Source organism: Mustela nigripes, chromosome 15, assembly GCF_022355385.1.
Source record: "Mustela nigripes isolate SB6536 chromosome 15, MUSNIG.SB6536, whole genome shotgun sequence".
NCBI lineage: Eukaryota > Metazoa > Chordata > Mammalia > Carnivora > Mustelidae > Mustela > Mustela nigripes.
This window is the reverse complement of record NC_081571.1, coordinates 8636039-8650739: the sequence shown is the minus strand read 5'-3', so window position 1 is coordinate 8650739 and position 14701 is coordinate 8636039. Positions and strand designations below refer to the sequence as shown.

Genomic DNA, 14701 nt, shown 5'->3' with positions numbered 1-14701 from the left:
GTTTTTGACCAAGGGATCCCATATTTCCATTTTGCTGTGAGGATGGCTGGGGTGGGAGAGGAGAGGATGAACTAGTAGTACTTTGGAGAGTGGTAAGGCCCCCGGACCTGTGGACACATGCTGAATTAAACATGCTGAATTAAACATACCATTTCCTTAGGACAGCCATTCGTTCTCAGAGGCAAAACTGAACCTATAAGAAGGAAGACAAATACTGTCCAAACTTGCTCAACATTTGCTGGGCTCTCTTCTTACACTCATCACTACTTCCTATGTATTTCATAGCAGGGTTAATTCCTTTCATTCATCCAGCTGCTTTCAGACTTGTGCACCTTTGAGCCTATAGGAGGAAAAGCAAGTGACTATTTTTGGACTGGTTGTGAGCGGATGTTTCCTCAGCTTCATAGAACTTTAAAATGGCTGCTTTTACAACTCCTCAAACTTTTTTGATAAAGGTTCATCTATTTCAGAGACTGTTTCATTCTTGTAGATACAGATGTGATTTTGTATTTGGCCCTCATAGGCTAATCCCATATTTACAAAAAATATTATCAGTCTAATTTCTAAGGTGAGAATGACTTAAGTTTTCAAATTGGAAAATGCTCCCTGAGGTGTCTAACTTAAGCATCACATTGAACATTATTATGAGGATTGGGTGAGTTTATTTCCTTTAATCACACCTAGGATTTTATTAGTAACAGTAGGCAGAATACTATTGATAATAGCAGCTTGATTCAACAGAACTTGGCTTCCTCAAGACTTGGAATTGTTACAAAGCATGACCTGAATTTCTCATCATATAAAGATAATAAAAATAAAAATCCACAGACATTTCAAAGTACAGATTTAGCCATTAGTTATGTGCACCTTTCCAACCATTTCTATTTAGGTGGCCAATTACGATGAAAATGAAGCAATGTTTCAATTTCTTTTGTCTACAACCTGTTGCTCAGTATTTGTGATGGGCTTCTAGGCTTTGACCTAGTTGTAAAGCAGAGAGTATGATGAAGAAAGAACATAAATAGATTTCTTATTGTAGAGACATGAATGCATGGAAGGCACCGAGTTTTCAAATATGTGACATCTTTATTTTTCTTTTGGTAGCATATTCCTGTAAACTGATATCAGCTCACATGTTTCGTATTCAATTGAATTTAAACTCATTGGAGGTAAGTGATTTTTAAAAATTTGATCAAATATAAGTGTAACCAATTTATTGCTTGAGTGTTCCCCCACACCTTAAAATCTATATAAGTTGCCTTCAACTCTCACTCAAGTCCATTGGAACATTACCTCTGGTCCCCAGTTCTTGCCTCATTCTTAGGCTAGTCCTTTATCTCCCCTGCTTCTGACTTTATCACCCCTGCTTCTGACATCATACCAAATCCAGCACTCAGATCCTTGATTTTAAAAAATGAAAAAAAAAAAAAAAGGGGGAGAGAGAGAAAATATGTACAAATCCGTCTTTATCAAAAGTTTGAGTACATACATAGCATTTACATAGAAGGAATGAAAGGATTTTGTAATCTAATATTGAACCTCCTTGCCCTTAAAAATTGAATGGCTATAGCTATTTATTTTCTTTAAATATTTTTTACTGTGTAATTTTCTTATCATTTTTTAAGAAACTTAAATAGATTTAATTTATTTCTTTTCGGTCTTCTTTTTAAAAATGTAGATCTAAGTGCTTGATACATACCCTAAAACTTTAAAAATATTTCTTATGAGGCAGATCAGCTGGCATTAAATTTCCTGTTTTTGTCTCAGAAAAATCTTTCTCTTTCACCTTTGAGGGATATTTACACTGGATATAAAATTCTAAGTTGGTGTTTCTCATTCCTTCAACACATTCTTCTCAACTGTATTGTTTCTGATGAGAAGTTTGCATTTCTTACTTTATTCTTCTCTTTGCCTTCTTTCAACATTTCTTTTTTACCTCTGATTTTGTGGTTTGAATATGCTATGTATAGGTGTAAATTTTTTTGTATTGATCCTTCTTGGTGTTTTCTAAGTTTCCTGGGTCTGTAGTTATATGTTTGCTAGAGTTTGGGAACATTCTTAGTCATTCATACTTAAATTTTTTTTTTTGCCTGTTCTCTTTCTCTTCTCCTTCTGATATTCCAATTAGCTGTATGTTAGACCTTTTAAATTGTCCACAGTTCTTGAATATTCTATTCTGGTTTTTTATCTAATTTTTTTACTTTATATTTCAGTTTGGGAAATTTCTATTGATATATCTTTAAGCTCATTTATTTTTAGACTTTGTGCAGTCTATTGTTGGGCCCAATAAGGGCATTCTTCATTTCTGTTACAGTGTTTTTTTAGTTTCTAGTGTTTCATTTTTATTCTTTCTTAATTGTTTCCATCTGTCTGCTTATCTTCCCCACTTGTTCTTTTATGTTGTCTATTTTTCCATTAGAGTCCTTAACATGTTAATCAGAGTTTTTTAAATTAACATATAATATATTCTTAGCCCCAAGGGTATGGGTTTGTGAATCGCCAGTTTTACACACTTCACAGCACTCACCATAGCGCATAATCAGAGCTTATTTCAAATTCACTGTTTGATACTTCCAAAATCTGTATTATCTTTGAATCTGGTTCTGATGCTTGCTTTAGCTCTTCAGGCAGTGCTTTTTCTTGCTTTTTAGCATGTCTTGTAATTTTTGCTGGAAGCTGGACATAATGAATATGGTAAGAGGAATTGTGGTAAAGACCTTTATGTGAAGTTTTATGTTAATCTGGATGTATTTAATGTTTGTTGCAGCTATACACATGAGAAGCTCCAGATTCCTCTAGCGTCTTTGTTTATTCCCTCTTACTGTCTTGGGGTTTCTCTGAGAACTCCTCCTTAAATAGATCTGTGCCTCATAGCTCTTTTGTGTGTGTAATGCGCTGTTACTATACTGGGGCCCTGTTGGTGTGTTGTAAGGTGTGAGGTAAGAGAAGTGTTCTTACGATTAATTCTCAGTCTTTTAGTGAGTCTGTGCCCCTATGTCTTTGTGTTTCTTAGCACTTTTCTCCCCTTGGTTTAGATAGGGAGGTTAGAGGGGGTTAGAATTGGGTAAACATTCTTTCCTTTAGGTGGGATAAGACTCTGGTAAAGTCTTTAGCTTTGGAGACTAGGCTTTCATTATGGAGAATGCTCTGGGCATCTATCAAAATGTTCAGTTTCCCCCTCCTTCTGCCTGAAACATGAGGGGAGTTTTTCTTGGCTTTTCACCATGAGAACCTGGTGAGGTTTCTAGAAGTGAATCCACAAAAATGTCTTCATCCATCAAGATTGTAACCCAAGGAGTTTATCACTTTTGAGGTAGCTCATACTCAGGCTACATCAATTCCTCAAATTTACCAGTTAAGTATTCCTACCAGTTTGTGACTATAGTAGTACCTTCTGCTCTAGTTACACACAGGTCATTTGTCTATTCAGATTTCTGGTGACAGTTATCATGTGATCTCATCTATCTCTGATAGGTCCAAAGAAGGTTGGTTTGCACTTTGTTCAGCACTTTTTCTATAAGGATGGCAGTGGTGAATCCAAGCTCTTTATGTGTCATTGTTGAAATTTCAGCACCTTAGACCAACTTTTGACCTTTAAGTTTGTACAATGGACAGTATTCTTCAAGTTTGAGAGGAATAAAGCTGCATAAGTAATTAGATGAATGAGTTAGAATTTCCCAGAAGCTAAATCTTGTTAGTGAAGCTTACTATGGAAGACTTTACGTCACTTAGATATTGTGACTTACATAGTAATCCTGGTACATTGTTTCTCTAAGATTTTCTGTTATGTTTTCAGTTCCTGTAAACTTTAGAGTTATGTCATTTTCAAAACTCATTATTCTTTAATAATCATTACTTACTTACTGATAGACTTGTTTTCCATATGAAGCATATAATGCAATTTACCCATTTAATGTGCTTCAGGTTGTGTTGCAGGATTTTACATAATTAATGTTGGCAAATGACTCAGGTAGTCATGTTCTAGAATGAACCATGTTGGAGGAATTACCTTTAACTTCTGTTAACATTGGCAACAGGACTGATAAATAAACAATTTATCAGTGGAAGAAAAAAAAGAACATTAAATTAATAGCTTTAGCTCCAAGCATTTACTTGTTCTAAGAATCTGTAAAATTGAGAATAATATATTAACTAGAAAAGCACCAAGTTTTGTGTTCACTGACCAAATGAAATATGAGAATTATTAAAGTGAGGAAAACTTTCATTTTGCCAGATTATCTTCGGAGCAACAAAACAATTACAGTTATGTGAGATCATTGATGAAATATGCAGTCCACTGTGTAGTAAAAACAGAAGTAGAAATGTTTGCTATGGTATATATAAATTATAATATATATAGTACATCATAGTTCCTACACAGTATGAAATCAAATTTCAAGTGTTTTAATTCCATCTGTTATTAGACCTTGAGGTTTATAAAAAGCCCTCAGTAATTCCAGGATTATTAAAGTCCCTTTTCTTTTGGGAAACACAGTTATTTCATTTGAGTAATGAGTAACGAAGGCCTCCTGAGAATAATAGGGAGGAGGTTTTTTTCATTAAAGCTTTTGGTGCTTGATACCTGTTATGTTTAAAATTTTTCCTCAGGTGGCACACTTTCTTAAAATTTTATTTATTAATATTTTTAGGGGACATCATAAAAATCTCTGATTTCTATAGACCATTGACTATAACTGAAAGTTATAGTTAAATAATATAATTAAATAATCTTTTAAATATGATTTAATAACTTATGACATTCATTTCACATAGTCATAGAAGTAAAACAGAGTTGGCAAGAACCAACAAATAATCTGGCACACATACTAGTTCACTAATGTTTCAATAGAAAGTGGTAATTGATTTTTTTAAAATTTCACTTGTATTTGATGGAGGAATTTTCTTTAGTATTAATGTCTATAACTTAACATTTTATTACACATTTTCCTTAAAATATTCTACTACCTGAATTTTCCACTTTGCTACTGGCATGGGGAGTACTTTCTATAAAATTTTAAACTTAAAAAAAAAGATTTTATTTATTTATTTGACACAGAGAGCAAGAGAGCACAAGCAGAGGAAGTGGTAGAGAGAGAGGGAGAAGCAGGCTCCCTGCTCTTTTGAGCTTTCAACAGTTGTTTTTTATGAGGGAAGGAAAAGTTGGGGTGAGGAAACTAAGCTAAGGGAGATGATGCCCACACATCTTAAATTGAGTGATGAGTCTCTACAACTTCTTTATTTCTTCCTTAGAAGCCTGAGACTCAGTTTTGTAGAGTTCACTACATTATTTTGTTCCCACTTTTGATATTTTTCTAAAAAATTCTCTGAATTTTCTAATAGGCTATTAGCATCCATCTGTATTTTCCAACTGATAAGAATTCACTCTTACTTCTATAACTTTAAAAAATCAGCTTTATTGAGATATAATCCACATTACATAAAATTTACATTTAATTTGTACAATTCAGTCTGTTTTAATATTTTCACCTATACATGCAACTGCCACCATAGTCAACTTTTAGAACACTTTCAACACCTCTAAATGAATCTCCCTACTCTTTAGATATCATCTCTCTCATCCTCCTTCCCCAACACTAAACAACCACTAATCTACATTCTGTCTCTATGGGTTTGTTTTTCTTGACTTTCATGTGAATTGAATCATAATAGCATACAATTTTTTTGACTGGCTTCTTTTAGTTACCATATTTTCAAGGTTCATTCATGTTGTAGCATTCATTGATACCTCATAACCTTTATATAGCTAAAGAATATTCCATAATTTGGATATACCATATTTTGTTTATCCATTCATTAGGTTGTTATAACTTAGGCAACTGTGAATAATGCTGCTCTAAACATTCACATACAAGTTTTGTGTCGACACTTGTTTTCATTTGTCTTGGGTATATATATGTATGAGTGGAATGCTGGGTCATGGGTGAACTCCATGTTTACCCATCTGTGGAACTGTCAAACTATTTTCCAAAGTGGCTACACCATTTTACATTCCCAACAGCAGTGTATGGGAGTTTTGTATTTCTCTATATCCTGATCAACACTTATTATCTGACTTTTTGATCCTAGTCATGCTAATGCATGTGAAGTAGTATCTCATTGTGGTTTCCCTTGGCATTTCTTCAATGACCAATGATGTCAATATTCTTTTCATGTTATTTACCTTTTAATTTCAGTGAGCTATTTGAAGGGTAGAATGAGGTAAAAATATCCCTCAGTCTACCATCTTGATTCAGAAAGTCTTTCATTTATATTTAAAATGAGAAAAATAAAGTGATTCCCTCCCCCACCTTTGTTATAGGCAACACAACAAGCTATTACTCGGCACTGTGAAGCTCTTGGAACCCAGTTAAGTAAAGAAAATGACCTGGCCCTCATCATTGATGGTGAAACCTTGAAGTATGCCCTCCATTCTGAAATTAAAAGGAGCTTCCTCAATTTGGCCCTCTCATGTAGAGCAGTATTATGTTGTAGGTAAGGATACATTCACTGTTCTTCCCTCCCAGCTTTCTTTAACACTGTTCACATAAAGAAAATGTGGACATGGAAATACAAGTTTTTGTAGAAGCAAAGTTCCTTATTGATAAAATATATGCTCAAATTGAAGAAAGATGTCTGAATTTAATTTTATTTGTCAGGCCTAAGATATTACTAGAAAGCAGATTATAATTTTTTAGTGGTAAATTATTTAGTGATGTGTTGATATATGTCTTCAGTAAGAACAAAAGCCCTCTATTTAAAATGAGGGGCAAATCTGAAAAAAAATCCACTGATCTCTAGAGGAAAATGAAATTATAAGTATTAGTGCAAGTCAAACATCAACTTAAAAAGGTGAATCTTGGAACACTGTATCAAAAACTAATGATGTGGGGTGCCTGGGTGGCTCATTGGGTTAAAGCCTCTGTCTTCGGCTCAGGTCATGATCTCAGGGTCCTGGGATCAAGCCCCGCATCAGGCTCTCTGCTCAGCAGGGAGCCTGCTTCCTCCTCTCTCTCTGCCTGCCTCTCTGCCTACTTGTGATCTCTATCTGTCAAATAAATAAAATCTTTTAAAAAAAACCTAATGATGTATTTTATGGTAACTAACATAATACAATTTAAAAAAAAAAGAAAAGCCAAAAAAAAAAAAAAAAAAGGACAAACCATGTACAACAAAAATGGCTGGAACTAAGGAAATAATGAAACTAGGTATAATTGTTCCCTGCTCCTGAATGAAAATAGTAACATAACCAATTATTAAAACATCTTGATGCTTTGAACTTCTAAGTATTAATATAGATTTGCTACTGAATCAGTTGGGTTCCCTATAAGCTTTGAATGTTTCCCTTAGATGTCCTCCTGTGTTCAGATTCATTCAGCATCTGCTATAAAAATTCATCACTTTCATTGTACAAACAAACTGAGGGTTGCTGGGGGGAGGGGGATTGGGAGAAGGGGGGTGGGGTTATGGACATTGGGGAGGGTATGTGCTATGGTGAGTGCTGTGAAGTGTGTAAACCTGGTGATTCACATACCTGTACCCCGGGAGATAAAAATACATTATATGTTTATAAAAAATAAAAAATTAAAAAAGGAAAAAAAATCATCACTTTCTGTTCTTCACTCCACTCTCACTTGTCATGATTATAGTTTGGCCTTTAGGATTCTTTGTGATTTAGTCTTCCATTAGTTAGAACTGATAAAAATAATGGAAAGCTGAATTCAAATCCAGCTTAAGCAAAAAGGGAATTAGCTTGCATGACTGAAAATTCTGTAGGTAAAGCTGACTTCAAGGGAAGCAAGAAAATTAATCAATAGTCAATTCACCAAAATTTTTGTTTCTTTTAACTATTTAGATTTAATTGACCAGTTTTCATTTTGCATCAGAAAAATATTTTAAGGAATGCTCACTTTTTCTCTGCTCAAACTTCCTACTCATGCTGGAGGAAACAATGAAAGGACATACTGAAGAAGCAGGGAGAAGGAGAGAACACGGGCTAATTTTGCCACAAAGGGTGGATATTCCAGTAGATGGTTTTCAGTGCACTATTAGTGGTTTGTCCTAAATCTGGCTTTACTTGTGGTTTGATGTAGAGTTCAAATGGTGTCTCCCTTTTGATTCACCTGGTGCAGGCTTTATCCCCAGGCCAGATCCCCTTTTGGCAGCAGGCGGGGGTTGAGAGACTCAAGCTTCACAAACTCATAAGATTCCATCCAGAGGAAGACGCACATATGCTTTCTCCCAGAAATCTCAGCAAATGGGACTTATGTTTGGATCTTAAAGTTAACTTGCTGTCAGAATCCCAAGATTAAAACAAAGAGATCATATACATGCTGGTAACAGTGGAAAGAGCTGATATACCCCTAGGTCCAAAAGGATCGTAGGAGTGGAGTAGTCCTTATACCTGCAAAGAGGGAGCCCTGCAGAATGGACTGCCTCTAGAGGAGCCTTGAGCTGTGGTAGGCAGACACAGCCACCTGGAGAAGACATGGCAAGGAGGAGCAGGGAAATGTGCAACTTGACCTCACTCTCTTCCCTGTCCAGCTTCTGCAGGGGTCACTCTTCGACCAACCATGACAGCAACTCTCAGCTATCCAGGTTTAAGTGGTTCATTGCCTTAGTTTCTCCATTTAGTCACTTCATTCCTTGAAGTGTCCCATTAGATGAACAGTAAACATAAATGAAAACAAAACTGAAGTCTGTTGACTGAGCTATATCCTGGACTGATGAAAGCAATTTGGTATGGAACTGGCTGAAACTGTAACTTACAAAGGAAGTGGTGGTAGGGAAGGAGAGTAGGGTCTGTCTCTAACATTCTTCATGGCTTCAAAATTTTATGACTGAATTTTATCATTTTTCTTTTTAAAAAGATTTTATTTATTTTTTTGAGAGTGAGAGGGAGAAAGAGAGAGACAAAGGGCAAGCACAAGCAGGGGGGAGGGGCAGAGAGAGAGGGAGAAGTGACTCTCCACTGAGCAGGGAACCTGACAGCAGGCTCTATCCCAGGATCCTGAGAACGTGACCTGAGCCAAAGGGCAGATGCTTAACCTACTGAGACACCCAGGCACCCACTGTTTTTCTATATACTTTACGAAAATTTCATTAAGGATTTTTAGTCCATACTCATGAAGGGTATTTGTGGTTTTATTTCAAGTTTTTGAAAGGCTTTGGTTTCAGGATAATTCTGGCCTGATAAATTAATTTGGGAGGTATTTCCTTGTCCTCTGTCTACACTTTCTGTGGTATTGGTATTATTTCTTCCCAAAATGTTTGATAGACTTCATTGTTGATGCCATCTGGGTCTGACTTTGTGGGAAGATCTTAATAAATAATTCAATTTATTTAGCAAATATTTTCTACTAGCTCTTCAGTTAGGTTTGTGATTTGTCTTTCAAGGAATTTATTCATTTGATCTAGTTGTCAAATGTATTGTCATTAAGTTTTTCACAACATTCCTTTATTTGTTACTTTTGCGTGATTTATGGTGGTGGTCCTTCTTTCCTTCCTCATATGAATAATTTACTTTTTTCCTTGATCAGTCTAGTTAGGGCTTTACCAATTTTGCTGATATTTTCAAAAGTCCAACTTCATGGTTTGTCCAGTTTTTATGTTCTGATATATATCATTTATAATGTATCTGTACTATTATGCATAACAAATTAACATTATAAAATATATGCATATTATAACGTAGTGATATAATATTCTCACATATACTACATACTTCTATTATTTTCCATTTTTAAAAATTTTTTATTTTTTTCAGTGTAACAATATTCATTGTTTTTGCACCACACCCAGTGCTCCATGCAATCTGTGTCCTCTCCAATACCCACCACCTGGTTCCCTCACTGCATAACTGGAAGCCTGTATCTCTAAGTCGTCTTCTCCTATTTTACACATCCCTCCATCCCCTTCCCCTCCAGCAGCCATCAGTTTGTTCTTTTACTTATAGTTCTAATTCTGCTTTTGTTTATTCATTTGTTTTTTTAGGTTGTGGGTGAAACATTTTTATATTTGTAAAAAGCTTAATTAATGAATTGGGAGATTTACCAGTAACTGCCATTCAAAGTTGATTATGGCCCAAATTAGCAAGACAGGAAACAACATGTGTTGGAGAGGATGTGGAGAAAGGGGAACCCTCTTACACTGTTGGTGGGAATGTAAGTTGGTGCAGCCACTTTGGAGAACAGTGTGGAGATTCCTCAAGAAATTAAAAATAGAGCTTCCCTATGACCCTGCAATTGCACTACTCGGTATTTATCCCAAAGATACAGATGTAGTGAAAAGAAGGGCCATCTGGACCCCAATGTTTATAGCAGCAATGGCCATAGTTGCCAAACAGTGGAAAGAACCAAGATGCCCTTCAACGGATGAATGGATAAGGAAGATGTGGTCCATATACACTATGGAGTATTATGCCTCCATCAGAAAGGATGAATACCCAACTTTTGTAACAACATGGACAGGACTGGAAGAGATTATGCTGAGTGAAATAAGTCAAGCAGAGAGAGTCAGTTATCATATGGTTTCACTTATTTGTGGAGCATAACAAATAGCATGGAGGACAAGGGGAGATGGAAAGGAGAAGGGAGTTGAGGGAAATTAGAAGGGGAGGTGAACCATGATAGACTATGGACTCTGAAAAACAATCTGAGGGTTTTGAAGGGGCAAGGGTGGGAGGTTGGGGGAACCAGGTGGTGGGTATTAGAGAGGGCATGGATTACATGGAGCACTGGGTGTGGTGCAAAAACAATGAATACTGTTACGCTGAAAATAAATTTAAAAAATAAAAAAAATAAAGTTGATTATGTATAGATCATTGTTGACTACTTGTTAAAGGGTTTTAGAACAAGGTGAACAAAAACAAAACACTAAAAATGGTGATTTCTCTCTTTTTCAGGTTATCTCCCCTCCAGAAGGCAGAAATAGTGGACCTGGTTAAGAAGCATGTAGGGGCCATAACTCTTGCCATTGGGGACGGTGCCAATGATGTTGGGATGATCCAGATGGCCCACGTGGGTGTGGGAATCAGTGGGAATGAGGGCATGCTGGCCACCAACAACTCAGATTATGCCATCGCACAGGTCAGTAGTGTGGGCATGAGAATGCTGAATGTCTGAAGTCTACCCCTGAGGCCTACCCTACCCTTTAAGCTGCTTTTCATATGAAACTACCAGCATAGGGTTTTCCTTAGTTTTGTTCTTATGTACTTTGCAACAAAAAGAGTTTTCCTTGAGCAGTCATGGAGTTGGTCATACTGATGTCACCAAGAATCTATAGCTCTGCTAACATAATCTCTAATCCCTCAGTCTCTTCAATCTGTAATGTGTGCTTTGCTTTGTGATGTCTCTCAATGAAGATTTCTTAAAGTCTTATAATATCCCCATTTCTACTTTTTAAAAGGAGACATTGCCTCTTGGCAGGCACTTAAAAAAATTAGACTGTATATTTTAGAACAATTATAGCTTCACAAAAACAAAAACTGAGCAGAAAATATAGAGTTCCCATATATTCCCTGCCTTCCCCCACAGACTCTTCCATCATCAACATCCCCTACCTGAGTGGCATATTTATTATAACTGATGAACCTACATTGACACATCGTTATCATTGCCCCAAATCCACAGTTTACAGTAGGACTTGCTCTTGGTGTTATACATTCTATGGGCTTGGAGAAATGTATAATGAAATGATGGTGAATCCACCATCACAGTATCACACAGAGTAGTTTTACTGCCTTAAAAATCCTCTGTACTCTGCCTATTTTGTATTTCCTCCACACACGAACCCTTGGCAACCACTGATTTTTGTATTATATCCATGATTTTGCCTTTTCCAGAATGTCATATTCATATAGCATGTAGCCTTTTGAAACGGGCTTCTTTCACTTAGTAATATGGCTTGATAGCTCATTTCTATTTAGCTCATTTCTATTTAGTGATGAATAATATTCCACTTTCTGAATGTACAATACTTTATCCATTCACTTACTGAAAAATATCTTAGTTATTCCCAAGTTTGGGCAATTATTAATAAAGCTGCCTAAATATCCATGTGCAGATTTTTTTTTTTAAGTTTTCAACTCCACTGGATTTGTACCAAGGAGTGTAATTGCTACATCATATAGTAAAGGTATAAAAGTATGTTTAGTTTTATAAGAAACTGTCAAACTGCCTTCCACAGTAAGTGTACCATTTATTGGAAGGCACATAAGTAGTTGTGTGTGGTCTGTGATTTACAGCCCCTCTATATTTATGTACTATCCTAGGCTGTTCAACAAGAACACCTCCTCCTCCTACATATTAATATTCTGATAGTTGAAGAATATTTTAATCAATATTTTAAGATTAGCTTTAATGGATCTAATATTTGAGCAACTAACAATAACACTCTTCAGTCTTGCTGAATTCAGGAGCCACCTGTAACTCTTGAACATTCCTTAGGAATAATCCCATACTCTGAGTAGGTCATCCCTGCTAGGGCTATTTTTATGGTGTCTGTCTCAGAGGGGCTAGATTATTTAGAACCCTGGCCACAGGTAAACAGATGCCTGGAATGGGAGAGGTAACAAAATGGATTCCTAGGATTCCACAGCATAGATGAAGAACATATATTACCCCAGTGTTTGAATCAAATCCATTCCGAGACCCTTCTTACTCATAGATTAAGTGTTCTGGTTTTATAGCAGGGAAAACTAAGGCTCCTATATGCTAGAGTATCTGGGTTGGGGAAAGTGTCAGTAAACTATGATCAAAGCACCCGTGTCTATAAATAAGCAAACAAACACACCAAATTCACTTAATCCTGTCCCCAACTGCTACATGCCATTGGGATCCATACTTCCAGGGATCTCAGCAATTATATGTGACATAAGCCTTGAGCTATTAAACAGTGTAGACACATCAGGCTGGCCAGTATCAAGTGTCCTGGGGATCCAGGGAAATATTTGTTTTTTTGTTGTTTTTGTTTTTTGTTTGTTTTAGGATTCTGCAATATAAGTAAAATCAAATGGTATTTATCTTTTTCCGTTGGACTTATTTTACGGAGCACATTACCTACTATGTCCATTCATATTGTCACAAATGGCAAGGTTTCATTCCTTTTTATGGTTAATACTCCATTACACACACACACACACACACACACACACACACACACACAAAACATCTTCATCCATTCCCCTACTGATGGACACTGAAGTTGCTTCCATATTTTGGCTATTGTCAGTAATGCTTCAGTGAACATAAATGTGCATATATGTCTTTTCAAGTTAGTGTTTTTGTTTTCTTTGGGTAAATACACGGTAGTGCCATTACAAGATTATTTGGTATTTTTAATATTTCGAGGAACCGCTATACTGTTTTCCACAGTAGCTGCATCAGTTTGTAATGAGGGCTCCTTTTCTTCCACAGCCTCACCAACACCTGGTATTTCTTGTCCTTTTGAATACTAGCCATTCTGGTACGTGTGAGTGATACCTCATTGTTCTGATTTGCATTTCCCTGCAAATTATGTGATGTTTGGCACAAAATAGGTGATTGGTGATGTTGAAAATATTTTCATGTGTTTGTTTGCCATCTGTGTATCTTCTTTGGAAAAATATTTTCTTTGGAAAAGTGTCTGCTCCCATTTTTAAAAGTTTTAATTTAAATTCTGGTTCGTTAACATACAGTGTAATACTAATCTCAAGTATAAAATGTAGTGATTCAACACTTTAATACACTACCCAGTTTTCATCACAAGTGCACTTCCTAATCCCCATCACCTATTAAACCCATCTCCCCCACACCACTGCCTTTTTAAATTGGATTATTTACAGTTTTGGGGTGCTCAGATGAATAGATTTGTTATATATTTTGAATATTGACCCCATATCAAATATATCATTTCCTAATGTCTTCTCCCACACAGTAGGTTGGTTACTTTTTCCTTTTGTCAATGATTTCCTCTGCTGTGTAAAAGATTTTTGTTTTGATGTAGTCCCCATAGTTTATTTTTGCTTTTGTTTTCCTTGCCTGAAGAGATATATCTAGAAAAGTGTTGCTAAGGTCAATGTCCAGGAGATTTCTGCCTTTGTTTTTTTCTTTTACCAAGTTTTTATTTAAATTCCAGTCAGTTAACATACAGTGTAATATTAGTTTCAGGTGTAGAGTTTAGTGATTCATCACCTACAATGCCTGGTGCTCATCACAAGTGCCCTGGGTTTCAAGTCAGACATTTAGGTCATTAATTCATTTGAGTTTATTTTTCTGTATTATTTAAGAAGGCAGTCTAGTTTCATTGTTTTGCATGTAGCTTTCCAATTTCCCCAACATCTTTTTGAAGAGACTGTCTTTTCCCCTATTGTATATTCTTGTCTCCTTTGCTATAGATTAATTGAATATAAGTGTGGGGTATTTTTCAGCTCTCTGTTCTTTTTTTTTTTCATTTATTTATTTTCAGCATAACAGTATCATTATTTTTTCACCACACCTAGTGCTCCATGCAATCCGTGCCCTCTATAATACCCACCACCTGGTACCCCGACCTCCCACCCCCCTCCGCCACTTCAAACCCCTCAGATTGTTTTTCAGAGTCCATAGAATCTCATGATTCACTTCCTCTTCTAATTTCCCCCAACCCCCTTCTCTCTAAATCCCCATGTCCTCCATGCTTTTTGTTATGCTCCACAAATAAGTGAAACCATATGATAATTGACTCT

General features: G+C 36.1%; 1 protein-coding gene across 1 annotated transcript in view; it reads left to right on the top strand.

Moving 5' to 3' along the window:
• The window catches only part of LOC132002948 (phospholipid-transporting ATPase IB-like), a 247455-nt gene that overhangs the window by 114996 nt on the left and 117758 nt on the right, over positions 1-14701 (top strand). The window contains exons 24-26 of the mRNA XM_059378234.1: positions 1105-1169; positions 6320-6492; positions 10901-11084. Coding sequence (XP_059234217.1) covers positions 1105-1169; positions 6320-6492; positions 10901-11084 — 422 coding nt within the window. The remainder of the gene's footprint in view (positions 1-1104; positions 1170-6319; positions 6493-10900; positions 11085-14701) is intronic.